Source organism: Phoca vitulina, unplaced genomic scaffold (assembly GCF_004348235.1).
Source record: "Phoca vitulina isolate PV1807 unplaced genomic scaffold, GSC_HSeal_1.0 scaffold23, whole genome shotgun sequence".
Taxonomy (NCBI): domain Eukaryota; kingdom Metazoa; phylum Chordata; class Mammalia; order Carnivora; family Phocidae; genus Phoca; species Phoca vitulina.
The window spans coordinates 3,782,190-3,808,555 of NW_022589726.1; the positions used below are offsets into that span (position 1 = coordinate 3,782,190).

The 26,366-nt window shown below is 41.2% G+C and overlaps 1 protein-coding gene across 3 annotated transcripts in view; it reads left to right on the forward strand.

Annotated features, from left to right (window-relative positions):
* The window catches only part of PTPRB (protein tyrosine phosphatase receptor type B), a 110,917-nt gene that overhangs the window by 14,734 nt on the left and 69,817 nt on the right, over window positions 1-26,366 (forward strand). For 2 of the 3 annotated variants that reach the window (XM_032420392.1, XM_032420391.1), the window contains exon 4: window positions 14,688-14,961. In XM_032420392.1, coding sequence (XP_032276283.1) covers window positions 14,688-14,961 — 274 coding nt within the window. Of the gene's footprint in view, window positions 1-14,178; window positions 14,279-14,687; window positions 14,962-26,366 lie in introns of those variants that run through there. The other variant, XM_032420393.1, reaches the window with a different exon arrangement.

A 26,366-nucleotide genomic window follows, 5' to 3' on the forward strand; every position in this document is an offset into this window, starting at 1 on the left:
ACTTTGCATCTCCAGCATCTGAACGTAGTGCTTAATACGTTATAAAGTTTGTAGAAAGACAAAGAAAGGTGTGGAATGGAGTGAAGCAAAATGGGGGGGGGGATGGAATGGCATGAAGTGCAATGGAGTGGAATGAAGAGGAATGGAGCAGAATGGAGAAGAGTGGAATGAAATGGGATGGTGAGGAGTGGAGTGGAGTAGAGCAGAGTGCAGGGAAATCGAATGAGGAGAATGGAATGGAGTGCTGGGGAAATGAGTGGCTTGAAGTGGTATGGAAGTGGGTGGAATTGTTGACCACTTGGGTAGCAAATGACCCATCTACCATCAGTGTCCTGGTATGATGGTCATGTTGAATGGCCATGCACCTTTTTATTGCCTTAGTGTTTTAAAGTTGGTGTGTGTATATAGAGTTGAATATTTAATACATAATAATATAGTGTTTCATTCAGGGGCTAATTCTCCAGTTCCTTTTCCTCCCTTCTAATTTCCCCCCATTTCATCTCTTAATCACCCTTCAACTCCCCCCAAAAAAAAATTATAAGAGAAGAAAGGGGAAGAGACATTGATGACTGTTCAATTTAATAACTTTAGAAAATGTTCATCAACTCAACAAACTTTTCTTGAAGACCTAACTAGTGTCAGAACAGAGTGGTTGAGAACTCAGTCTTTGAGGTCAGACCCCTGACTCTGCCTCTTACTAGCTAGTGACCTGGCAAATTACTTAAACTCTCTAAGCCTCAGTTTCCTCATCTATAAAATGGAACCTCTACCTCCTAGGCTGTTACAAGGATTGGGAGAGATAATGCATGTAAAATGCTTACTACAGTACTTGGTCCTTAGTAAGCATTTAGGAAATAATAGCTGTTATTGCTACCTTTCACTGAGACACAAAGATAAATGACAAAATTGTTGCCCTGAAGGAACTCACTATCTGCTGTGGTGTTGAGGGAAATAGAAATATACACAGGCTCTTATGGAATACAAAGCAAGGTGCCTAACTAGTGTGAAGGTTTCAGGAAGTATATTCTGGTAAAAGGAATATCTGAAATAAACCTAAAGGAGAATAGAGTAACCTAATAAGAGGTAGGGGAGTGGGAAGGAGAGAGGTGGAGGAACTGGGATGGGGTGGAATAGAGAGTTAGAAAGTGATTTCAATTCTTACCTAAAATTTGCATTTTAAAGAAACTTGGGGATTTTATCACTTTAGTCCAATCATCTATTCTGTACTCATTTATTTTGTGCTTTCTATTTGCCTGACATTATGGGGGATGTGAGAATAAATAATAAATAAAATCATAATACAATGTAGTCAAAATCATTGCATGTAGGACCAGCACTCTGCTAAGAATGTAGAAAAGATTTCAACAGTGTAAGAGCCCTGTAATCATTTTCCCATGTACAGAAATTGAATGTATATTGATGAAGATCTCAAATACATGTTTTCAAATGGTGTCTTCATCCAGAAATAGTCAGGAGTTCCTACTTGTTATTTTAATTAGTGACGCTATTAAATTATCTGTCATTCCTTTGGTTCCCATCACATGTAACCACGAGGTAGAATTTAGAACACTTAAACTGAAATAGAAATCTAGAGAAGAATAAGAACTGAAATACTAAGATTTTATGCTTGGAAATGCTATGTATGTCATTACTACTAATTAATGTTTATGCAGTGACCATAGTGTTCTAGATCCACAATTAAAGGATGAATTGGGGTTGGAACATGGGGCTGGAAAAGTGGCATGTATTTATGTCTTTCCCTTTCGTCAACAGTCTCTCTGAGTTATGAGGAATGAAACATGAAGAGACACTGTGCAGTATCTACAAAGAAGAGAATCTAGGAGATAAAAATAATATCTAAGATTTGTGTGCCAGGAACTATGCTAAGCACTTTCATTTACTCTGGGAGGTGGGTACTTGTATCCATTTTCCATCACTGTATAACAAACCACCCCAAAACTTAGTAGTTTAACAAAATGACAGTTTACTATTTCTCATGATTTTGTTGATTAGTTGGGTGGTTCCTCTGCTGGTGTCACCTGTGCTCACCCTTGCAGGTGCATTTAGCTTGGAGGGTAAGCTGAGCTAGAAGATTGATAATAGCCTCCCTTGCATGACTAGCCATCAGTGCTGGCTGCAGGATGGGGCATCTCAGTGCTTCTCCACATGGCCTCTCTTCCTCTGGTAGGCTACCCCAGCTTCTTTACATGATGGTTTAGGGGAGTTCTGCAAGAAGGAAAAAGTGGAAGCTACAAACCTCTCGAGGCCCAGGTTCTAGAATCACATATCACTTCTGCCACATTCTGTTGATCAACGTGGCCAGGTCAGATTTGAAGGTAGGGAAAACAGACCTCACATTTTGATGGGAAGAACTGCAAAGTCACATTGCAAAGGGCCACACATATTGGGTGGGACGAAACTATAGCCATTAAATAATCTATCATGGTATTTATTATTGTTGTTGTTACTATTATTATTATTATTTTGCAGATGCCTAGCTTAAGTTTAAAGAGGTTAAGGACTTGCCCGAGGTCAAATGATTAGAAAACAGCAGAGCAAGAAAAAGAGCACACACACACACACACACACACACCCCAGCACACTTGCTCACTTTACGCTCTTACCTAGAGCTCCTATTAATGAAGGTAAATACCAAGGAGGACATAATTTGAAACAATTACTAGTAATGCTACTGCAAAGTTGTCCTAGTTGACCCTTTGGGAGCAGAATTTTCCCTACTTTTCTCTTTTCCCCTCATTCCTCACATCCTCACCTGCCGGTGTGAGGGGTTGGCCTTTGGAAGGCTGTAGACTTGGGTCAGTATGTGGTTTCAAAACTAACTCTCTCCCTCTCCCTTGTTCTCGCTCCCTCACCCTGGACATGAATTAAATCATCTAATACCAGTCATGTGCCTAGTAGTGCTGGAAACCCCTGTGTAGTTACTGTTAGCTACTGTTGTTATCCTTACCATGATAATAGTATTATGTAGCTGTGTGTGTCTTTACAAGGACAAAGTTGATGAAACCAGAAGCATGTCTACCATATGAGTTAGGAAATAATCTAGATCAGTTGTTCTCAAAGTATGGACTCCAGACCCAGAACTTAGACCTACTGAATCAGAAACTCTGGGTGTAGGGCCCAGTAATCTGTGTTTTAACAAGCCCTCCAAGTCACACAGATGCACTTGAAGGTTAAGAACCACTGACCTAGACAAATCTGGTCCCTGACCAACAATGTCTTCCTCATAGAGTTCTAGATGCCTTAGTTTCCCACAATTGATGGCACTTTAGTGCGTTGTGTTATGAGGAGGTGGGCCAGGGTGCTATAATAGCTAAATAATCAAGTAGTGGAAATTAATTTATCTAATTACAGCCTCCGCTATTCCTTCACAGAGGGTACATTCTGTAAGGAATGGGGTCTAGGGTGGTTAAGCGGAGCCTGGGCAGATAGGGAACTGCTGCTAGACCCCAGGGTCTTTGTGGTAATTAGAAAGGTGTGTTTCCAGGCACACAGTTCCACCATGAATGCACAAGACATGGTAGTGGGACATGGGCTGGATTCCAGCCCCAGGCACACTCTCAGCCAGGCATCCCCATATACCACCCACACTAAGATAAACTGAGTCTGTGCACTGGCCCAGTTGCAGATGAAGCCGGATGTAGGTGTCAGAAGTGTGCCCTGCATCGTCCAGCCATTCGCTGTGGGCAAGGTGAGACAGGCAGGGCTAGAGGCAGCAATCTGTTGGGGGACTTGAGTGATGGGGGGCAGGAGGAAGAGTCAAATGTGAAGTGGCCTCCAAAGGGATAGAGGGTGGACCTTTGACTTCACTTTAGCTTCAAAATCTGACCAGCCTCTATCTGTTGTTTGAGTAGTGGACTCTAAAGAGATGTCTAGTCTGGACCCCCTCTCAGCCATGTGACCTTGATGGAGATGGTGTGATATAATGGTAAAGGGCCAGGGCTCCCATGTTGCAGAAACCTGGTTTAAATCCTGGGGGCGTGGAATCTACTCAACTCCAGTCATAATTGCTTCCTCTTTAAAATAAGGATAAATAAGGGTACGCTGCCTCACAATGTAGTTGTGAGGATTAAAATCTGATTAAGTGAAGTGCTTAGTCCATTGACCACACGTGATAAGTAGTTGATCATTATAGCAATTAACACCAGCCTCCTGTTTCTGCTTCATCATTCCCACCCTGCCTGCTTCACAGAGTTGTAAGAACCAGGGAAGCTGACATCATTACACGAAAATGCTTGGAGAGGAATACCATGTTGAACACGAATTAAAAAAAAAATGTTCCCGGTTGGTTCAGATTCTGCTAAAGATCCATGAATCTTGTTTGGAGGCACACCTCCTTCTTCCCCTCCCCACCCTGCCAGGCCCTGGCCTGGGACAGGGATTGTGTTTCCTCCGTTCATGAATAGCCATTGTGGTACAGCTCGGGCCTGAACTGTTCTGTGCTTCCTTCCATTTGGCCTTCAAAGAGATCACAGCCCACTGTGAGCCTCCAAATAACTAACAAGGCAAATGCAGAAAATCCCCACCTCCTCCTACCTCCCTCAAGTCTGGGGTAACCTCCTTTATTGTGTTACTTGAAGTATAGAAGGGAGGTGTCCTGCTGCCACCAGTCGTCTGTGGCCAGAAGAACTAAAGAGAGAACAATACTCCCCCTTTACTGAGGCAAATACCTAGAGGGAGAAGTGCAAAGATGTAGCAAAAAAACAAACAAAACAAAACAAAACAAAACAAAAAAACCAAAAAACCAAAAGACAAAAACAGAAAACCATCCCCTAATCATTCCTCATGAACAAGAACTCTTAGATTGTCTAGTGTGCTTGGGGTACAATACAAGCAGATTCTGAGACTGCGACAGGGCAGAAGGGTCATTCTGAGGAGTAATATCTTGTGTAAGGGATGTATTCCTAAAGACTCTAATTTATAATTAGCATCATTCAAGCCTAATTCTGACAAAGATAGTTTTCTTAGCTTGCCAGCTAAAGTGGATTGCCATGTGCCAGTAGCATAATACGGTCTATAATTTACTTGAATTTAAAGCCCTCCAGCTTTAAAATCGCAAGGATTTTTCTTTTCTCTGCTTTTCTTTTCGTTATGATTTGCATTACTTTCTATTTTGTGTGCGCGAAAGTTATGTTCATATTTTGTCACAATATAAATCATGTGCACATAAAAATGCAACCATGAAACAGAACATGTGCATCGAAATGGGCTCCTTAACACGCCAGGATTTCTCTGGCACATTGGTTTCCCTGAGCAGATAAGTGCTGATGCAGTGGGGAAAAGAGCAAAGAAAGGGGGAAATGATATCAAAGGAGAAAGGAGGATGTGCTAATTGACATAAGAAGTCTGTGGCTCTCAGTCCGGGCCTTACATACATCAGAATCACCTGGGAAGAGTTTTAAAGATGCAGATTCTAAAATTCTGCCTCAGTCCTACTGAATCAGCATTTACTAACACAGGACCTCAGCACCTAGGGTGTAAAAATCTCCCCATTGATTGTAATATGTGATTAGGTTTTCGATCCCTTGGAGAATAATTGAATAATCAGCTTGTTAGAACAAACACTGACCGCAAGAGAAGGGGAAAAGTCCTTCTGGAGAGGTATAATCTGAATGGAATCTCAAGGAAATATCCGACAAATGCAAACGGAGGACAATGCTATAGAAAAACTGACTCGTATTATTCAAAAAGATCAATGTCATAAGGATCATTTGAAAAAGCTGAGGAATTGTTCCAGATTAAAGAAGATTAAGAGACTTGACAAGGAAATGCAATACAGGATCCTAGGCTGGATCCTTACTAGAGAAAACAAAAAACAAACAACAACAACAAAAAAAAAACCCAAATGCTAAAAAGGATGTTATTGAGACAATTAACAAAATTGAAATATGGATTGTGGATTAAAGCATTATAACAATTTTGAATTTTCTGAATTTGGTAACTTTACTGAGACTACACACTTAACTCAAGATATACACAACCAGCTCCAAAAGGTTAAACGTTCACAGGTAAAAACAGTCTACATGGAGAGAAGGAAAGAACGGGAAAATGAATGTGGGAAAATGTAAAAAAAAAAAACAGCAACAGAATTAGTGGGTCTGGGTAAGGGCATATAGAAGCGTTCTGTACAACTCTTACAATGTATAAGTTTGAAAAAATAAAAAGTTTAAAAAATAAAAAGAGTAGTTTGCTTAAGGGCTTTTAGAGGGTAGAATCTGAGGGAGGCTACAGTGTTAGGGATAGACTAGCAGCTCCCACCAAGACCTGGCTGTCTTGTTCAAGGACCAAGGCGAGAGAAAATGGGGGCAGAGGAAGAGGAAAGCAAGTACCACGAAAGGAATGATGACGAATTTGCAAGAAAGAACAGTAAAGCCAAGAGTCAGAGCTGGAGGATCAGCCAGTTGGTAAGCCTGAAGATAAGCTAAAGAGCTCTGCAAGAGACGAAGTGCTTTAAATCTCTGTAACTTTGCCGGGCTGCCTAGTGATTGCACCAGCATATCCCACACACACAATAGCAACTGAAAAGGGGAAATGCTATGAATTCCAGGAGCTGTCTTTAAAGCAAAACTCCTTTCCACTCTTCCCACACTTTGGGGGAACAGGCAACAGAAAACTCCCATTGCTAGATCCAGCTGAGATCCCAACCAGGTAACCTGTTGGGGAGGGACATGGGAGGCACCTCTTTTTCTACAAAGCTCTTCTGTTTTGGATTTCTAATAGATGTCGGCCAAGAAGTACACCCCGTGTGCAGAGCTTTACTAGGTGCTTGCCCTTCATCTGTGTGTCTGTCAACATTTGTGTTTGCTCCCCTTTCTGCAAGGCTGACCTTGCAGTCCAGAACAGCACAGCTGTGGAGACAATACTGAAAGAGTGGGCTTTGCCAAGAGTGTTGACCCTAGTGATCTGACTTAAGTGACCTCCTGATCATGTGAGAAGCATTAGATCTTCCATGGAGTAGGCAGGGTCTGTCCATTTGGAGCAGGGGCTGACTGGTCACTAGTTTATCCCAAGGCTTAGGTGCTAGGTATTCTTAGATTCTGTGATGCTAAGGGCTCGGGGTCTGCACTGGAGAGCTGAAGAATGAAATTGTGTTTCAGATTTACGAATACTTAGTCATGCCCTTATTTAGTGTGGAGCTATGAATGTTTCCTCTGTCAATAGAAAGTAGACACTGAGTCTCCACAACCTGGGGATGTGGGTGAGATAATGAAGATACATGGGCTCTTTGCTTCATGAGGTTTATAATCTAGGTGACAGTTTTATCATTACATTTTTGAAAACATGATAAGAACCTTTGATCTTCCACTTTGATCACTGTCAGCCCCAACATCCAGGGGACTCTAGGATGCTCTGTGTCTGCCTCCTCCAGCAGACAAGGGCGGGGGGGGGGGGGGAGCAGGGGGGGGGGGGCTTGGGGGGGGCTATAGGGAAGAGGCAGGCAAGAATGTGGGCCCAACAAGCCTCCATCTCTTTTTTTTTTTTTTTTAAAGATTTTATTTATTTATTTGACAGAGGGACACAGTGAGAGAGGGAACACAAGCAGGGGGAGTGGGAGAGGGAGAAGCAGGCTTCCCACTGAGCAGGGAGCCCGATGTGGGGCTTGATCCCAGGACCCTGGGATCATGACCTGAGCCGAAGGCAGACGCTTAACGACTGAGCCACCCAGGCGCCCCAAAGCCTCCATCTCTTGATTTTTTTTAAAGAAAAGTCAAAATCCAGATTTTTTTTAATGTAAAATCTATTGTTCTCAACATTAGCCAAGTATTCTTTTTTTTTTTTTTTTTTCAAAACAATGTTAGGGGGCGCCTGGGTGGCTCAGATGGTTAAGCATCTGCCTTCGGCTCAGGTCATGATCCCGGGGTCCTGGGATTGAGCCCCACATCGGGCTCCCTGCTCAGCGAGGAACCTGCTTCTCCCTCTCCCTCTGCCTGCTGCTTCCCCTGCTTGTACACTCTCTCTCTCTGTCAAAAATAAATAAAATCTTAAAAAAAAAAAAAAAACAACAATGTTAGGATCACACTATAAAATCCAGAAAAGGCAAGCGTGCTGGCCAAAGAGTGAGCCCTGTGTTTGCGACCTTCAGAGAATCATGGGAAATAATGCTCTAGCAACAGTGGTACCCAGAAAAAAAAGAGGACAGAGTCTCCACCCTCCAATCATTGCTTTCTAAGATAGATGAACTAGGTGATCATTTCTTTTTGTTTTTGTTCTCCTTTTCCTGAGAGCCAGTGTTATCCCTGCTTTGTCTGTCTACCACGCTAGGGGCTAGGGTTTGGATGTTGGTCTAGTTCCTGAAGCTGGAATGTGAAGCAGCCACGCCCACACAGACCCAGGATGCCTTAATACCTTGACTTTGTGAGCAGATGGTTTCTGGGGGGTGGGGCAGTGGGGACTGAGAAGCAGGAGTGAAGACACAGCCGAAGCTGCTGAGGTTGAAGATGTTATAGTCACACCTAGTTTTAAATCATTATGGTGACAAAGCTGTGACAAAAGCTATGCAAAACCCTTTTCCTCCAGATTAAAAAAAAAAAACAGTAACAACAACAACCTAGGGGAGGGGAAGAGGGTGAGAAACCAGTGTAGAAAAAAATACCAGGAAACCTTAGAGATGTGTCTGCTGAGAGAGATGGTGGAGCCTGGTGCTAAAGACATATCCCGCACCCTCCCCCTCCCTTTCGGGACTTAAAAAAACCTTGGCATGGCCACCAGCCAGAGCAGCCCTTGGATGTCTTTTGTGCTCATCTACTGAAAAGTTTCTCTTGGGTATGAGATGGGAAGCAATGGTAATTTACTATCATTTGGTTTTTCTCAGAAAAAATTCTCATCCATGGACTTTGTCATACTCTAGCATTACTGGGCGCTCAGCATCCGTGATATATCGGTATTCATATAATATTATTACCATTGAATAATCATAGTATCTAACATTTGTTGAGCCCTTTAGCCAAGGACCATGCTTTACACAACACGGGACCTTGTCATTTAATCCTTACAACTCCTACCCCCCCCAATGCCTTTATTATTTCCATTTGCCTAGAGACCTATGACCTAGGAAGCATATGACCTAGGAGGATAGAGAGATTCCTTGAAGTATAAGTATTCCAAAAATGGTATCTCTAAACACAGAAGAGGATAGTCACGGTTCTTAAAAAAAAAAAAAAAAAAGCTGCTTATCAAAATTACCTTACCTTAAATTTAATGCACCTCTTTTTAAATGCATGACACCTGCTAGTTAAAATGTATTCATTTCTGTCATAATTTATTATTGAGCCAGTTCGAATTAAAACTTAGAAAAGGATTCACCATCTTATAATCATTTTTAGTGGGCACATTCCCTGATTGCTAGACTTTCTTCTTTTTAACAATATCTGGGGAAACACACATGAAGGTCTCATGACAAAAGTACTTCCTCGGAGAAAAAAGCATCAGAATTGACCCATCATCTAATATTTATTAAGTCTGCTGCATGTTGATCCTTTTTCCTTTAGCATCCACATTTTATTTTTATTGAGAAGTTATAAATATCAAATTTGTTCTAAATATATGTAATAGAAAAAATATATTTTATATAACATATAAATAGGCTTATATATTATATGAAATATATTATTATATATTATATCACCAATTTACTTATTTGACATCTTCTAAAATAGTTTAAGACCTTCTAAATCACTTACCTAACTCCTTGTAACCAGAGAGCTCAGAATTTAAATTTAAAAGAAAAAGAACAATAAGACATTATTAACTCTCTTTACTATAAAACGGTATCTGGTGCAGGACTTTAAAAAAAAAAAAATGGCTCCACCATGGCATTTTTGATCCCTCAGGTGTGATAAGGCCTAGAATTTACATTTCTGGCAAGTTCTCAGAGGATGCCGCTGCTGCACTTTGAGAACAACCATGCGGAAGCATAGGACTTCCTCCCCCCTCTCTTTTCCTCCTTTAATCTTCCCTCCCACCTCATTCTCTTCCAAATCAATCTTCTCTTCTTTGATTCCTTTGCCCTTTCTCCTTTTTTCCTCTTCTTTTTTCCGCCCTCCCTTCCAAGGTGGTATTTGAGGCTTCCAGCAAGAACATGTTTATAAGGACTTGTTTTGAGTATTTATCCACATAACAATATTTACTGAGCAGGTACAAAGATTCCTTCCTGCCTCCCTTCCTTTCTTCATTCATCCATTCTTTCAACAAATATTTGATGAAACTCTTTTATGCCAAGCTCTATGCAAGAAGAACAAGATTGCCCTAAGAGAATTCTCCATATGCTTGGGAAAGGCAGGCAGTCAGAAGCATATAAGGCATTATATTACTACCAGGTGTCATTAATGCTCTGAATTAAACAAATGGATTGCTGAGATGAATAATAATAAAAGGACACTTTTTCCTTGTGTGGTCAGAAAGGGTCTGGCCACACTGGGGTGTGTTGAAGCTGAGACCTTAAAGACTGAGAGGAAGATAACCAAGCAGAGAATCCGGGGAGGAGTGGTCCAAGAAGATGAAAAGGCAGGTATAAAGGCCCTGAGGCAGGAAAAGGTCAGCTCTGTGTTGGGGTGTCTCCAAACCCCAGGCACACGGTAGGTTCTCAGTCAATATTTGCTGAACGAATGAGTAAATGAATTATCAGACCCAGGCCCCTGGAGCAAGGAGGCAAGAAGAGAGGCCAGGTCATGAATGGCTCTTTAGGTTATGGGTGAGGAGTTTGGATTAACCAATAACTTGAGCAATCTACTCTGCCCTCCCCTCCTCCCCGCAACCTTTCCACACCCACCTCATAACCTCATCTACAGTAGCAGTTCTCAAAGTGTGGTCCCTGGAGCCCTGATGACCGGTTGTTTCTCATTCAACATCTGTGTTTATAAGCTGACAAGAGCCGTGCTCTCATCCATGAATTCATAATTTATGACTATGTAAATTATAACAATTAATTGCTATGACAATTTGTTTAAAAGGCAACTGTTTGTCCACTCACATCTAATCAGAAGCAGCCCCACCCTTCCCATGCGGTCTGGGACACGTTTCCAAGTGGCAAAGAGAAGTGGTCCCAAATTCCTGGAATGCAGTAACCTCCAGAGCATATGCAGTGTCATGATGCAGGATAAATAGGTTCAAAAGAAGTTGAGGAATTCCAAATAAAAATGAGAACAAAGAAGAAGAATGAATCAATTTATTTATACTTTGTAGTTTCAAATAAACTCCTCATAGAAAAAAAACAATATCTGGCAACTTTCCCCAGTCCCAAACTGCCTTGAATCCATTACAGTTCTCTTTAATTTCTCATATTAATATAACTGTTTTTTAAAAAGAAAAATGTAATCAGTAAAAGCCTAAGTTTAAACTTTTCCTCATTGTTTCACAATATGCTAATCCTTATGGGCTATTTAGGATCCACTCACTTTGGTGGGAACTCTCCTGTAAGCCTAAGATTCTCCAGGAAAAAGAACTCGGGGTTATATGACTTTGGAAAAGAAATGTCTATGACCACTACTGGGCCTTTGCTTCACGCATTGCTATGATTCTTCATATACATCAATAGTAAAATAAATGGCAACACATGATTCTAAATATATGTGTCTCTGATACAAAAATAAAAGGACCCTATTTAAAAAATCTTCTTTTCTTAATTCCTATTTCCAAGGGCATTATTAGCAGATCACTGCTAATAACCTAGAATTTGGAAACATCTAAACTGTATTGTAAGGATTTTTTGTTATCCCCTTGCTTGATTAGTCCTTCAAATTTTGCCTTTTCTGATGCATTTGCCTGCACCAAAGGAAGGATTATAGGAAGAATGTTAGACAGTATGTTGAAAATGAAATATAGTTTTTAGATTAACTTATAGGGTAGGGTAGGTTGTGGCATGCAGTGTTTAAAAAGAAAAAAAAAGATGGTGGGCAAAACTTCGAGGGGATAGGATTTATTGAAGATTTGGGCAAAGGACAGAAAATAGAATTTAGTATATTTGGGGGAAACTTCAAATCTGCGGGGCAATTTATGAGAAAATTCTATAAACCTCAATGGAAAAGACAAAGCAAGAAAGAAACTGCAGAAGTTAGAAAGGCGCAACCTACGTGATGGTTGAATTTAAAAGAGAGGGGAAAAAATGTGATGGGGATGCAATCTATTACCAGGTAAACCAACACCTGGACAGCACATAAGCGTTTACAAAAGGTGCTTTCACATCTGTGACCTTATTTATTCTTCATAACAGCTCTGGGAAGTATTTAGAGTGGTATAATTCCAGTTTGACAGACAAGGAAGCCACATTGTTTTCTGAATATAGCAAGAAAAGAGAAAGGTAATGAATGTTGAGAAGGAACGAAGCTGCAAAAAGACCCCTTTAAGGGCTGAAGGCAGCCTGTCTGTAACAGAGAGGAGGGGACCACCTCTGATGCTGCAGAGACGTGGGAGGCTGTGAAAAGCCATTGAACGTGGGGGCAAAATACAGAGGGCGAGAAAGGCTCTCTTGGAAGGCAAGTCATCTGGGCAGAGAAACAGGAAAGATTCTGTCTTCCCAGAAATACACGCAGTTCAGGTTTGCCTTTTGAGCGTTTGCTAACTTGAAAAGGAGATTTGAGATCACTGGTCTGGCTGCAGATTTAAAGCCCATAGAATCTCTGAAGGGGTAGAAATTTCATTTTTTCATTCAAAGGTTTCTTAAAAACATGTTTTCTGAAAGAATCGAAACAATTTTCACTTTTTTCTCTTATCCTCAAAGTAGATACAGTTGATATAGAAGTCGATACTCTAGCTTTCTGTAGAATCTGCCTATCTGAGAAAGAAGGGAATATGACATTCTTCTTATTGATTTAGCTCCAGAGTATTTGGTTTTGAAAATTAAACTGTGAAATCTCATCTCTTCTGGCAGTTGTCAGAGAAGGCACCCAAGAAAAGCAATTGAGCATTATAAAAGTTGTTGCCAGATTTTGCTTGTATCACCTGTGTACAATTAAACATTTTTGCTCTTTGGTTATTAGAAACTCTTTTAAAATCCATTTTCAGATACATGATGATTCGGATACTGAGGCAGTTGGGCAGTTGCTAAAAAGCTATAGTTAGTGCTGGAAACTGAGTAAATTCCAGTTTTTGTAATAAGTGTGGGAACTGAGCCATCAATAGTATTTTCCTCAAAGGAAGAGTTTTACTGCTTTCTTATATTGCTTGGACAATTATGGATGAAATGGTATTAACTACTGGATGGTCAGTGGTGAAACTGCTTTGTAGTTTGCTTTGTGGGTTGAACAACTGGCGGTGATTACATTTGTTCTTGGTCAGCAGCATTTGCGTAAGATTTAGGGAGGACACCGACCTCTATACAAGAGAAAGGGGAAAGTGAACGGGCAGAGAAAAAGAAAGGTCAAGTTGACAATGGACAAGATCCTTTGGGGGTCTTTTTCTCTTGTTGGTGTCAGGGGGATGTGCATTGGGACAAATGACTGCTTTGAGGTGAGAAGGGCAAAAGCACTCTAATAAAAGGCTTCAGGAAGGAGTGTAGGCGACCTAGGGAAATCTGCTGTGGTCAAGTTTAATCCTGGGAAAAGAGGCCCTGGAGAAAGCAGATGAGGAAGATAGGAAGGAAGATAGGGAGGGGGAGGCGCTGGGTGTGGAGGGAGGAAGGGGGTGGGGAGGCTGGAAAGTGAGAGGGAGCAAGTACTGACTGTGGCTAGGACGGCGGGGAGGAGGACCACCGAGTGGGAAAAAGTGAAAGTCGCGGGAGAGGAGGAGGAGGAGGAGGCAGAGCTCGGTGGGCCCGGACGGGACCCCCGGCCAGGGGGGCGGCGGCGCCGGGGCAGCGGGGGCCCCCTTGGCAGCCTCAGGCGTTGGCTCCTCGGGGCTCCCTCCCTCGCCGGCGCATTGTTCCTTTGCCGGGAGACGAGGAAATTGCCTTTTGATTGCGGAAGTCCGCGGCCGGGGCCCGGGGCGAGGCAGCGCGGGTCAGCATGGCAGCGTGGGAAGGGCGGCGCGCTGCCTGCCCCCGCCGCCTCTCGCGTCCGCAGCCCGCCCGGGGCGGCAGCAGCAGCGGCGGCGGCAGCGACCGCGGCGGCCCCTGCGCGTCGCCAGCCCGGAGGGAAGCGCTGTGCGCCCGCGGGGCGCGCTGAGCGCGCGCAACAGGTGTCCCCCACCCCCACCCCCCCGCCCCGCGCCGGCCGTCGGGGCCGCCGGGCGCCCCAGCCGCTCTGCTGAGTCGGGGTGGTGAGCGCTGAGCGCGATGCTGAGCCATGGAGCGGGGCTGGCCTTGTGCACCGCGCTGAGCCTGCTGCAGGTGAGTGGCCCGAGGGAGGTGGCGGGCCGACGCGCCCCTCCCTGCTGACGACCAAACTCCCAGTCGGCCGTCCGGTCGCCTGGGTCGTGCTTTGCAGAGGGAGATGGCCGAATTTCTTCCTCTCCCTGGGGAAGAAAGGTCCTCTCGTGAGCCCTCCGGCCAGACTGACAGCTCATCCTACTGTCAGAGGCACCGAGCCGCCCTCCGTCTCCAAGCCGCTCCCCAGAAAGAGCAGGCCAGGGAGAGAGTTGCCACCCACCTCCTCCGCGGGTCTTTCCTCGGGCTGGAGGGCAAAGGGCTGGGCTGAGGCTGGGGCTGAGGGCTGAGGAGGCGGCTTGGGGACCTTGCTATGGACAAGTCCCGGGACGGTCTAGACGGCGGGCTTCAGCTGCTTCTGGTTCCTTTGCAGACTGGACTGGGGGAGCCAGTGAGATGTAACTTCACCCTGACGGAGTCCAAGGTCTCCAGCCGGTCCGCGTCTCTCCAGTGGAGAACTCTGGGGTCACCCTGTAACTTCAGCCTCATCTATAGCAGTGACACGTCAGGGGTCGCATGGTGCCACCCCACGCGGATAGACAACACCACCTATGGATGCTACCCCAAGGATCTGCAAGCGGGAACCACCTATAACTTCAGGATTGTGTCTCTGGATGGAGAAGAGAGAACTGTGGTCTTGCAAACAGGTAAAGGGTGACAGGTGCAGTTGGACGGCCAGGCCACTCTGGGCTGAGCCCTGCCTTTTCAAGCTGGTGTTTCATTTGAGCTCCAGGCATACAGAAAATAAAGGTAAAAATACCTGTGAAGATAAATATTGACCAAGATTTCTAGTTTCCTCAGATCTGGCCAGAAGCAGCTTGGTTGACTTTTAGAGATTTCCTTAGTGCTGAAGACAGCGGACTAGCTCTTTGAAGGGGGAGTGCAGCAGAGAGGAGCTGTGGGCTGTGGAGGGAGTTTGTTAAATTTGCTAAAACGGTGTGGTTTGAGCTTCCATCACATTAAACTGTCAAGCCCTGGAATAATTTTAAGCAAATGTTTTTAGAATAAATAATGGAAGTGCAACGATTAGGGATATGCCTTTCCTCAACTTAGTTTTATTTTTGGAACCAGGACATAAAATCTTCAGGAATAGAATAGAGCCATTCATAGGGGAAAAATCAAAAAGTCCTTTCAAATGAGGGCACGAAAATTAATTTGTATAACTTGAATAACTAAAACAGCATAGTATCAGAGACGGTCCTTTGGTTACTCTGAACTTCAAGTCACTTACTTTCTTTACAGTTTTGGTAAACCCTTCCATGTGTATATAGGAAGAGTTTGTCTTTCCTGCATCAGTTTTCTTGTCTGTAAAATAAGAGTGTCAGACTTGGCCGTTCAGGTCCAAGTTCTTACCAAGTGCCAATGACCTAGGTAGGGGGCTGTCATACTCTAACCTCGTTATTCCTGTCAGCTACCCATTACATGTGCTCTAAATTCTCTAACAACTTTGATGTTTTGTGACTTCATTAGTCTTCCTTTTAACATTGTCTTTACTGGTTGCAATAGTGAAACTTCACTTCTATTCAGAAAGTCAAATTTCACAGAAAAATTCTGGAAGTCAAATTTTAGAAGTGTGTTGTCCTTACTACTCTTTCATGTTCAACCTGAACAAAGATGACTTCCTTAGCTATCGGTCTTTAAAAAGGTGTGAGGGGCGCCTGGGTGGCTCAGTTGGTTGAGCGGCTGCCTTCGGCTCAGGTCATGATCCTGGAGTCCCGGGATCAAGTCCCACATCGGGCTCCCTGCTCAGCAGGGAGTCTGCTTCTCCCTCTGACCCTCCTCCCTCTCATGCTCTCTGTCTCTCATTGTCTCTCTCACAAATAAATAAAAAATCTTAAAAAAATAATAATAATAAAATAAATAAAAATAAATAAATAAAAAGGTGTGAGAACTTTCAGTTCTCAAGGCAGTTACAGCAGGGTCAGGAAATGTAGCTGGGTTCATGTAGTAAGTCAATCAAATATTCATACTCTTCTTTTTTCGGAGAAAAATTAAGAATGCCCAATTACATCACTTGGCTTACTTCAGATGAAACTTTGAGATAATTTCTGAGATTTGCAGGAACTTAAATTGAAAGGAAACAACACTCGTGAAGAATTTGGTTATGTTTTTATATGGAATCAAAGAGAGACTGAAATCAACCACATAATTAGAACATTTTACAGAAGTTGAAGTGGTTATGTTTTTAGTCATGAAGCTGCTGGTCTCTTGGTATGGGAGGATAGTTTTGTGAACACTCAGATTGCTAATGCTGTGAAATTTATGACATAGAACTTCCAGATGTGTTCATTGCATTTGTTAAGGTGTCTGTTGAATGGGGCAGAACTATTTTTAAAAATAGGAAAAAGACTCACTGTGGGTGTTACTAGTTAGAATGCGCTCCAAGTCTAATTATGCTTGTAGGTGTTCCAAGTCCAAAGACATTTGTGAAATGTAAGAAATATTTGCATTTTATTGACTATGTTGAGTTAAAAAAAGACTTCATCAGCATTCAGGTTTTCATCATTTTTCTTAAAGACTTACTTTTTACAGTATCACAAATATACTTTTCACCACAAATTCTATGAGCTCCATGATAAATGTGAAGGATGAAATTTGCAGGTGATGGTTGTATAATGATATTTTTTCCCCACACTTATTTGTATGATGGTGTAATGCTTAGGATCCTCTACATTTTAAAAATAATTTTATTTAAATAAACATTTTTATTTTATTTATTTATTTTTAATGTTTTACTTTTTTTTTAAAGATTTTATTTATTTGACAGAGAGAGACACAGCGAGAGAGGGAACACAAGCAGGGGGAGTGGGAGAGGGAGAAGCAGGCCTCCCACCCAGCGGCGAACCCAATGCGGGGCTCTATCCCAGGACGCTGGGATCATGACCTGAGCTGAAGGCAGACACTTAACGACTGAGCCACCCAGGGACCCCTAAATAAACATTTTTTAATTAAGATATTTTAAAAATGTTTCAGGGAGGATTTTTTTGGTTGGTTGTTATTTGTTTTTTGTCATTAGTGCTTTCTATAATTTGAGGACATACGTGAATTTTTCATGTAGTTGAGAGAAAGTACTGGTATTTCTCTAAATTTTTAGGCTACAAAGGTGAACTCTACAAATCACGTTTTACACTTGGTAAAGTAGGACCAACTAGTAGTATAATATTAAGTCTGAGATATACCTTCAAACAAAAGAAGTTATTCAAAATGTGCTTTACTACTCCATTTTGCCTGTCTTGCCAGTCTAGAATAAAAGAGAATGAGAGCAAGACATGATTTGACTAGGGATACAACAGTTGCTTAGATTATCTCTGTATCATTCCAAGTGTGATTTGTCTGGTTGTTCTTCCTGATAAACTGTCTAAAACAGTTCATTTATTGTCATGTAGACGTGACCTTAAAGATTAAAAAAAATTTGAACTACATGGGAACTACATGGGAACTTATTTTAGCAACAATCAGTTTTCACTCCAGATTTTAAGTCAGAATTGAGAAAACATACATGGATTCAGCAAACATTCACCAAGCACGGATACTGCAGGGAATTATGCCAAGTGGTGACTGGTGTGCTTGTAAGGATGATGACCAAAACATGGTCCCTGTCCTTGCGGTCTGTGCAGAGGTGAGGGGAGGTCATGATGAAGGCGGGGACAGAACTTTCGCACTTCTTTCCTGGATGAAGACCTCGCCCTGCCTCGTGTTGGCCACGCTGCCATCACCCCAGAGAAGGCGAGGCAGTTCTCAGGTGTCTTCAGTCATTAAACCGGTTGATGCAACAACCATGATAAGTTGAAAGCCAAATTATTTAGTTGTGAACAAAAATAATTTGGAAGTCAAATTATCTAGTCGTGAATTCATTGGAAATCAACTAATGAAGACAATATTGAAGAACTCCAAAACTTTTGTATCACTGTGTCCTCAGAGTCTAAGCAGAGGGCTGCAAACTGGTAGCCCCTAGGGGTGTCTAGCTAGGTGTCTAAATAATAATATGTTTCGTTTGGCTCACATAATGTTTGTGAAAAAATCCAGATTATTTTTACCAGCATTAAAAATGGAAAATTCACATAAGTGCCAGATTTCTGGGTTCCCCTAAAATATTGGAAGATTTGACAAAGCTGGACCACTCTGCCTAGAATTCTCTAGAGCTAAGTTGTAGTTTCTCTCTGTTTAGATACCAATTCACTGGAATCCCCCTGGACCACTTCATTTATTTCCATACTTGAATGCATCCTAAAGGCACTTGAGTTTGTTTAAATGAAACTTTCGAGTTTTTGTTTAGAACTTTTGGGGGGTTTTATCTTCCCACAAGTAAAAAGTAGTTTTTCAATATCTAAAATGGCATCTAGCACATGGTATTCAATAAATATTGATCACATGGATGGATAGATGGATGAATGAATGGATAGATGAATGGGTGGATGGATAGATAGATGATAGATAGATAGATAGATAGATAGATAGATAGATAGATAGATATGAATGAATAAAGTGAACATTTCAGTGGGAGGATATATGTATTCTAAGAATATGATCTATTCTCCTTGGGTTATAGGTAAGTTATAGAACCCAGGGAAGTAGTCTGGTAGTAAAGAACTCCACTTATGGGAAGACTATCTTAATAACATATGCCTTCTTGTTAGTCAGTTTCAGCTACTTAATAATCAGCCTAGAACAAAGGGTGAAAAAAATTAGCTCTTTTAATATGGCTAATTCCTTCGTCTTTAATTAAAAAAAAAAACAAAACATTTTAGGAGCATTAATTACCAAATCACCATATCAGCTCTTATTTACACTTCAAAATGTTACTTATTGTATTAGTTTACTAGGGCTTCCATGACAAAATACCAGACCAAGTGACTTAAATAACAGAAATTTATTTTCTCACAATTCTGGAGGCTAGAAGTCCCAGAGCAAGGCATCAGCAGCTTTTTTCCTGTGGATTCTCTAATTGGCTTGCAGGTGGCTGCCTTTTTGCTATATCCTCACATACTCATCCCCCTGTCTATGCTGTCTGTGTTCTAGAAGGACACCAGTCATGTTGGGTTAAGACCCACCCTAAAAATGTCAGTTTAACTTCATTCCCTCTTTAAAGGCCTTATCTCCAAATACAGTCCCATTCTGAGGTACCGGGGGTTGAGGGCTTCAATATGTGAATTTTAGAGGGACACAATTGAGCCCATACACTTACAGAACTTTAAACATAAGCCACTACTTCCCAATAATGTCTGTAAGCTACTTGCATCAAAATCTTTGGCAAAATATCTTATAAAAGCATATATTATTGGCTTCTACCCCACATGTAATGAATTTAGAAGAAGTGGAGGCTGGGATATCTGATTTTAAACAAATATCACAGTGAATCAATGCACAATGAAGTTTAAGAGCTATTGACATGGTTTTTCTATTATTCATTGGCATTAAGATTCTGGTAGATTCTTCTTTATGCATGGCTAAATCTATAATACCGAAGAATATTATCTTAACCAGGAAGAAACTATACTCTAATATTTGTCTTGTGCTTTTATAGTATCTAAAATACTTCCACCTACTTTATTTAGTAGGTAAGAGTATAAAATATATATTATATTGACCGTATATTGTTTAATTTTATTTTTAGGGAGTATTGTGAAGGGGCAGGTTGCATAAAGATCGAGAGCTTGGTTCTAGAAGCAGCCTCCTCCATCACTCACTAGCCAAGTTGCCTCAAGCAAGTTACTAACCTCTCCAGGCCTGTTTCCTAATTTATGAAATGGGGATGATAATAAATATAATGCCTACTTCATAGGGCCATTTTGAGATTTTTATTTGGTTCATACATAAATTCTAGAATAGTGTTTGTCACATACCATGTGCATAGTAAGTTTACTATTATTACTTTCAGGTTGGAGATAAGATTGATATTCATGAGAATTAACTAATCACAAATCACGCAGCTAGTATATAATTGAACCAGGACTTGAATCCTGGGTTTCTGGCTTAGCTCCAATTCTTTCCACTACTCTGCAGAAAGGATATAATTTTTAAGTTGGTATTAGTTCTTTCAAATTACCGTGTGATATTTTGTTACTATTTTTCAAGTCAACTTTTAAAGAAGAAAAAATATATTACAAAATACCTTAAATCTATGTATACTTAGCCCACACAAGGATGGGATAATGATTAAATGTGTTTCAGAGTGAAGAAATTATAAGCAGCTATTGATTTTCAATTGTGTGGAACTTTTGGTGATGATTTCAGTATTTAGCAATCAGCCATTGGCCGTCTACTTGTTTCAGGAATTCTAAGGTCAAGCTGAGCTATGAATATGGAATGAACCAACCTAGTTCTCTGAACTTGATTTTTTGAGTGCTTGGGAAGCTTCTTCCATCAGTCTGACTTCTGTTGGTGGGCATGGCATTCTACAGGTTGGCAAGAAAGACATAAAATCTTATTTGTCCAGACCGAATAAGAGAAGAACAAAGAGTAATTTTTTCACCTTTCATTTCCAGACATCAATTTGCTGGAATTCCCCTAGGGGATAAAGGATAACACTGATGCCTTTCTGATTTTGTAGGAGAAATCAAGCCCATTCTATCTGTATGAATGTATGTCAATGAAGATGAATATATGCCCCTAAACACATAATATGCAAATAAAGTTAACATGATAGTTTTGCATATAGATTGCCAGGAATTTTTGGTTTTGGTTTTGCTTTCCTTCTTTTTATGTGGAAAATCTCAAACACGTAAAAAAGTAAACAGAATAGTATAATTAACTACCATGTACTCGTCCCCTACCTTTAACTGTAACCAACTGATAGCCAATCTTATTTCATCTGTTTCTCCACCCTCTCCCCCACCCCGTATCATTTTGATGCAATCCAAGCCATCATTTGATTCCATTTGTACATATTTCAATATGCATTTCGGAAAGATAAGAATTATCTTTCACAAAATCACAATATCACTATATACCTAACATTAACAATAAGGTTTAGAAGCACACATCAAGTGCTAGGTCATGAATTTCTACATAGGAGGGGCTTTCTGGGCCGAAATCTGATTGGAAGGAGAGGCCAGGGGACTTCTCTTTCTGCGGCATTTATGTAGCACTTTAGATAATATTGAGAAAGCCTCACTCGTTAATATGGAAGAATTGGAGTGGGGCTGGTGAAGGATATCCTGGGGATGGCGGGGTTAAAGCCTCCGTCGGTTGTCAGGGCTGACAGGCCCCTCTAATGCTCACTAGAAGTGCTTTAGCTTCCTCACCTGCTTCTCACTCTGTAACACCCCTTCTTCTCTCTGATTTCTAACTCCCACTTTGACCTTCCAAACTTGCTCAAATTCCTGTCCTTCGTGAAGCCAACCTCTGAAACCTTAGCTGCTGGATCTCATTCTCCATTTGCACCTTAGCACTGTTGCTGGCCTGTGTTACTCGGAACAGCAAGAACAACAGCAGCGTTAATACCAACTGCCGTTTACTGAGAGCTCGCCAGGTGCTAAGGCGGCACTTACCATCTACCTCCGTTCCCTCTTACACTTACAACTCTGTGTAGGAGGTGCTGTGCTCCTTTACGGATGAGGAAACTGAGCGGCAAGGAGCTTCAACAACTTGCTTAGGCACGACTCTAAGTGACAGTGATGGGATTTGGACCCACGTCTAGTCTGACATCAAGGTCAGCCTCCCTGATAGTCCACCTTTTGTTTGCCTTTTCCACATCTATCTTAAGTGCCTGAGTAGCCTGTAGACTCTCAGAGGAGCTTCTACCACTTACGTACCCAGGGCCAAATATGATGACCCTCAAAGTAACGGGGCACCCTACACAGCTGTGAGTGATGATGCAGATAACTGTGAAACCTGCTTTAATTTCCCTTTTGAGGATATTAAAACTTGGAAAGTCCGTTACTACTTGAACTTCCTATCTAGTGTAAAAGTTGGTAAATGCATGTTACTCTGATGAATAGAGAACAATAGAGTGCATCATCTTAAAATAAGTCAGGAAGCCAACTGTAGTCAAACAGCAACAATCACCAAGTAAAAGAAAATTACACCTCTATAAATGTACTTAATTAACTGTGGATGGTGAGCAATTGCTTTTTCATTTTGTTCTCCTTCTCATTTTCAAAACATGCACCAAAAAACAAAACAAAACAAGCAAACAAAAAAAAACCCCAAAAGCAAACCTGTTTGTGACTTTTGCTCCACCCTTACTTTGATTTCCCAGTTGTTTGGTATGAATAGTTGATGTTCATTCCATTTTATGTAGAGTGCTACATAAATGCAGCTTCCGGTCTCCTAGCCTCCCTGCTTTTAACTAGAATAGTATCCCAGTTTCTGTAGAGATACAGAAATAGGCCCTGTCATTACTAAAAAGGTAGATCTGTTGGCCTAGAGTTAGTGGTGAAAGATAAGGTGTGTGTGTGGGTGGGGAGTAATATCCTATTTGAGGCGACCCTGAGTGCCTACGGAGAAACTTAGACTTCATCTCACGGAAAGATCTTGGTGCTGTAAGAAGGACGAGGATGGTGATGGGGAAGATATACAAAGAGGTTATTTGGCAACAGTACAGAAAAGGGAGAAAATAAGGAAGACACCCAGAAAATTCTGGGAGCAGCTAAAACATAAGGCAATGGGATCCCAGGTAAAGGCAGTCAGATTAGGGAAATAAAAAGGAAGAATCATGAAAAATGATTAAAAAAAAAAATCAGAGTAACTTTCACAGCCACAGAATTAGATTTAGGCGTGATTAGTGTTGTTACTCATTTTATCTCTGCTACGATAGTCTAACCATCAAATGAAAATTCTGTAAATTTACCTATTATTTTCCAAGGACATCTGGTTTGAGTGTTTTGTTATTACACTGAGCATGCATTCAAGACATCACCCATCCTGGGACAGCTAAGGTGTAATAGAAGGAACTTGCAGCCAGGTGTTAGAATCTCAGCTATACTACTTGTTACGTACGTGACCTAAATGAGTCACTTCACATCTCTGACCGCCTATTCCAACTGAGAAAGCACATTGTAAACTATCAGATCCTACACAGATATACTGTGATGCTATCATGACTTGGAGAAAAGCTTTTGGCACTAACCCATGGATGGCCTGCAATCCTGTTAAAAGGTTCAATTTATTTCCAAAATAAATATTATCATTTCAAATTCTAAACACTGGAAATTCCTATATCAATAAATAATAATGTGTTAGTAGCCATACAAAAAAAAATTTTAAGCAGGTATTACTTGTTACTTGCATTTTATATATATGAATTTCTCCTTCTTTCTAAGTCCCATTTTAAAAAAAGAGAAACAAAGAAGAATTCATTTTGGTTCAAAAATTTAGCTAACCTTCATCTTTTCCTCAAAGAACAGAAGAATTAGGTTGACGTCAAGACCACTTTATGAAATTTTCAGGCTTTCTGATACTGGTAGATTCATTGAAATATAGAAGATGAATATCACAGAACTTTACATTTGGCATTCCATAATCCAGGTCTGTCTGAAACTGAGAGGTACAAACAGATGTCTCAAATTTATGGCTAATGATACATTTTGATACATTGACTGAGATTAAGATTGATTAAATTGATTGAGATTAAATCATTGATTTATGGCTTTCCACAGTTCTCGTAGTTCATCAAACTTCACTAGCTACTATGTATATGAGAGTGATACATGGAAAAACCAGACAGGCTATAAATGCACCTGTGTGCGTTGACGCCTGCAGCCAGCGGCATGAATTACATAAGTCAAGTAGGGTTTTCCAATTACGTGCCATCTGTCATACGATCAAAAGATTACATACATATAACTACATTTTGAAACAGCATTAGAAATCCCTCTCTCTTGCATTCATATAGATATAGATATAGATGAAATTCATTTGTATATATACATGAAATCAGCACCCCTTCTGGAAGTACCTAATTTATTTCTAAGAAAATATCGGAGACTTGCTTTTAACACAGCAGAGTTTTCCTCGGGCTTCCATTGCAAAGACGTGTGAAAACCCTGGAACTTCTGCAGCATGGGTAGCAGCGGTGGCCAAGGGCCAGCACAGAACTTTATCGCAGTATAAATGGGGTTTGAAGTGTTTGTTTCCAGTGCAGGTTCTCGCAGCCCAGGCACTTCCCAGTCTCATTGTTCCTTTGTTCTAGCGGATGTACAAAGGATTGACTGTTTTGTTTTCTGGCTCGGAGAGATTAGATAAAGTCTGCATTTCTGAACTTCACCCTCTATGCACGCAACCTTAAAATTCATTTTCTGTAGCTTATATTTTGCAAATTATATGTGGTTTAGATTATACTGACCATACCGTTATTTTCTTTAACCTTTATCTGGCTTGTAGACATGGATGATGTTGATCTCGTTGGAGCTCTCGCTGGAAAGCAGCTGTCCCTCCCATCCTTGTCCTTAAAATGCCTCTTCAGCAAAAATGTGTCATCTCAATTGGCTATGACAAGGTTGTTCTTGGGTTTCGCTGGCTACTAGAATCTCATGGTAGTGAAGTGCCTTATTCTCGCCAGGCAACAAAAAAGACTTTCTGTAAGGGGAAATTATGTTCTTTCTTTTTATTATGATGTCCTTAATTACAGACTATGATGTAGGATAGAAAATTTAGATAATATTGCCAGAAAAAAAAAAAAAACTGTTTTTCCGCAAGAACCTATAAATGAGAATCATCTTGGGAATTTTTAATTTTATCTTAATGGTTAGAAAGTTAGGTCATGGGAATAAACTGATAAGATTTTATCAAGTTTTTGTGTTTTCTTTTAATGAAGAAGGCAATTAAGGCTATTCGTTTAGCTTTAAAAAAATTGTATTCCACTTCTGCCTCCATTTTGTCGGTGATTCAGAGGAAACTTTTTTTTGTGATCAAGTAGACAGCATAAGTTTCTATTACTGAGTGCCCATTCTATGCCAGGTAAATCTGCTCTACACCTCCTCAAATCATCCGAGAATATAGGTATGATTATATGATACTCCCCAGACAGATGGGAAAGTGGAGGCTTAGATAGCTTGAGTAACTTGTCCAAAGTCTTGTGACTGGCCCATGACGGAGCCAAGGATTTGAACTTAGTTCTGTCTGACCCCAAAGCCCATGCTCTCTGCCACGACATTTGCCTGCTTCCATGACAGGACCTCCTCCTGTTTACAGAAATAATAACAACAGTCGCTAACATTGAACACTTGCTACGTGCTGGGCACTGTTCTAAGTGCTCTAGATAAAACAATGTAATCTTCATAAATATCTTGCCGAATAGATAGTATTGTTATCTGCATTGCGGAGATGAGACAGCAGCGGCACAGAGAGGTTAAGGAATTGCCCGAAGTACACAGCTATGGAGCCAGAGAGCCGGACTCAGCCCCAGGCTGTCAGACTGCAGAGCCTATGCTCTGCCTGTGAACCTCTGCTGTACTAGGGTATAGACCACACACCTTGCGCTTTGGGCTCTCTGAGTTACTGCTGTCTTGGCTTCCTTGTCTGCTGACATTTATATTATTATTAGTTCTTGTATTACAAAATGCTACGTGGCTTGTCTTGTGCTTTTTGCAGGATGATGTACTCATTTAAGTCACAGCATTAAACACACACACAAAATTAGATTGACCATAGGTTGTGTTTAGCTTCTGGATGGTGTCTCTAGGTGACCCGCGGATAGTCTCAGGAGCTCTCTGGCCATACAAGTCTTTTTAATACAGAATAAGATTATGTTGTTCTTATTTTTATTAATGTTAGTCACAAGCAAGCACCCTCTTAAAACATATACTATTCTAAGAAGATTCTATAATCTGAAGTTATTTTGTGAGCAAAATATAATTTACCAAGATGTAGATAAAAACTGGATCTCTGTAGCCATGCCACGAAAACATCTGACCTGGCTTTGAGTTGTAGCCTCCAATATCTTGGTCCGACTTTCTAGATCAAGAACCAGGTTGGATTTCTGAAAATTACTCATCTGTAAATGTCTCTCAATGTTGCCCTTCCCTGCATTCAGGATAGGGAGAGACTTATTTCTCTGATGGTCCCACTGCATCATAGAATGGCTGATCCCTAAACACTGTTGACTTAGTTC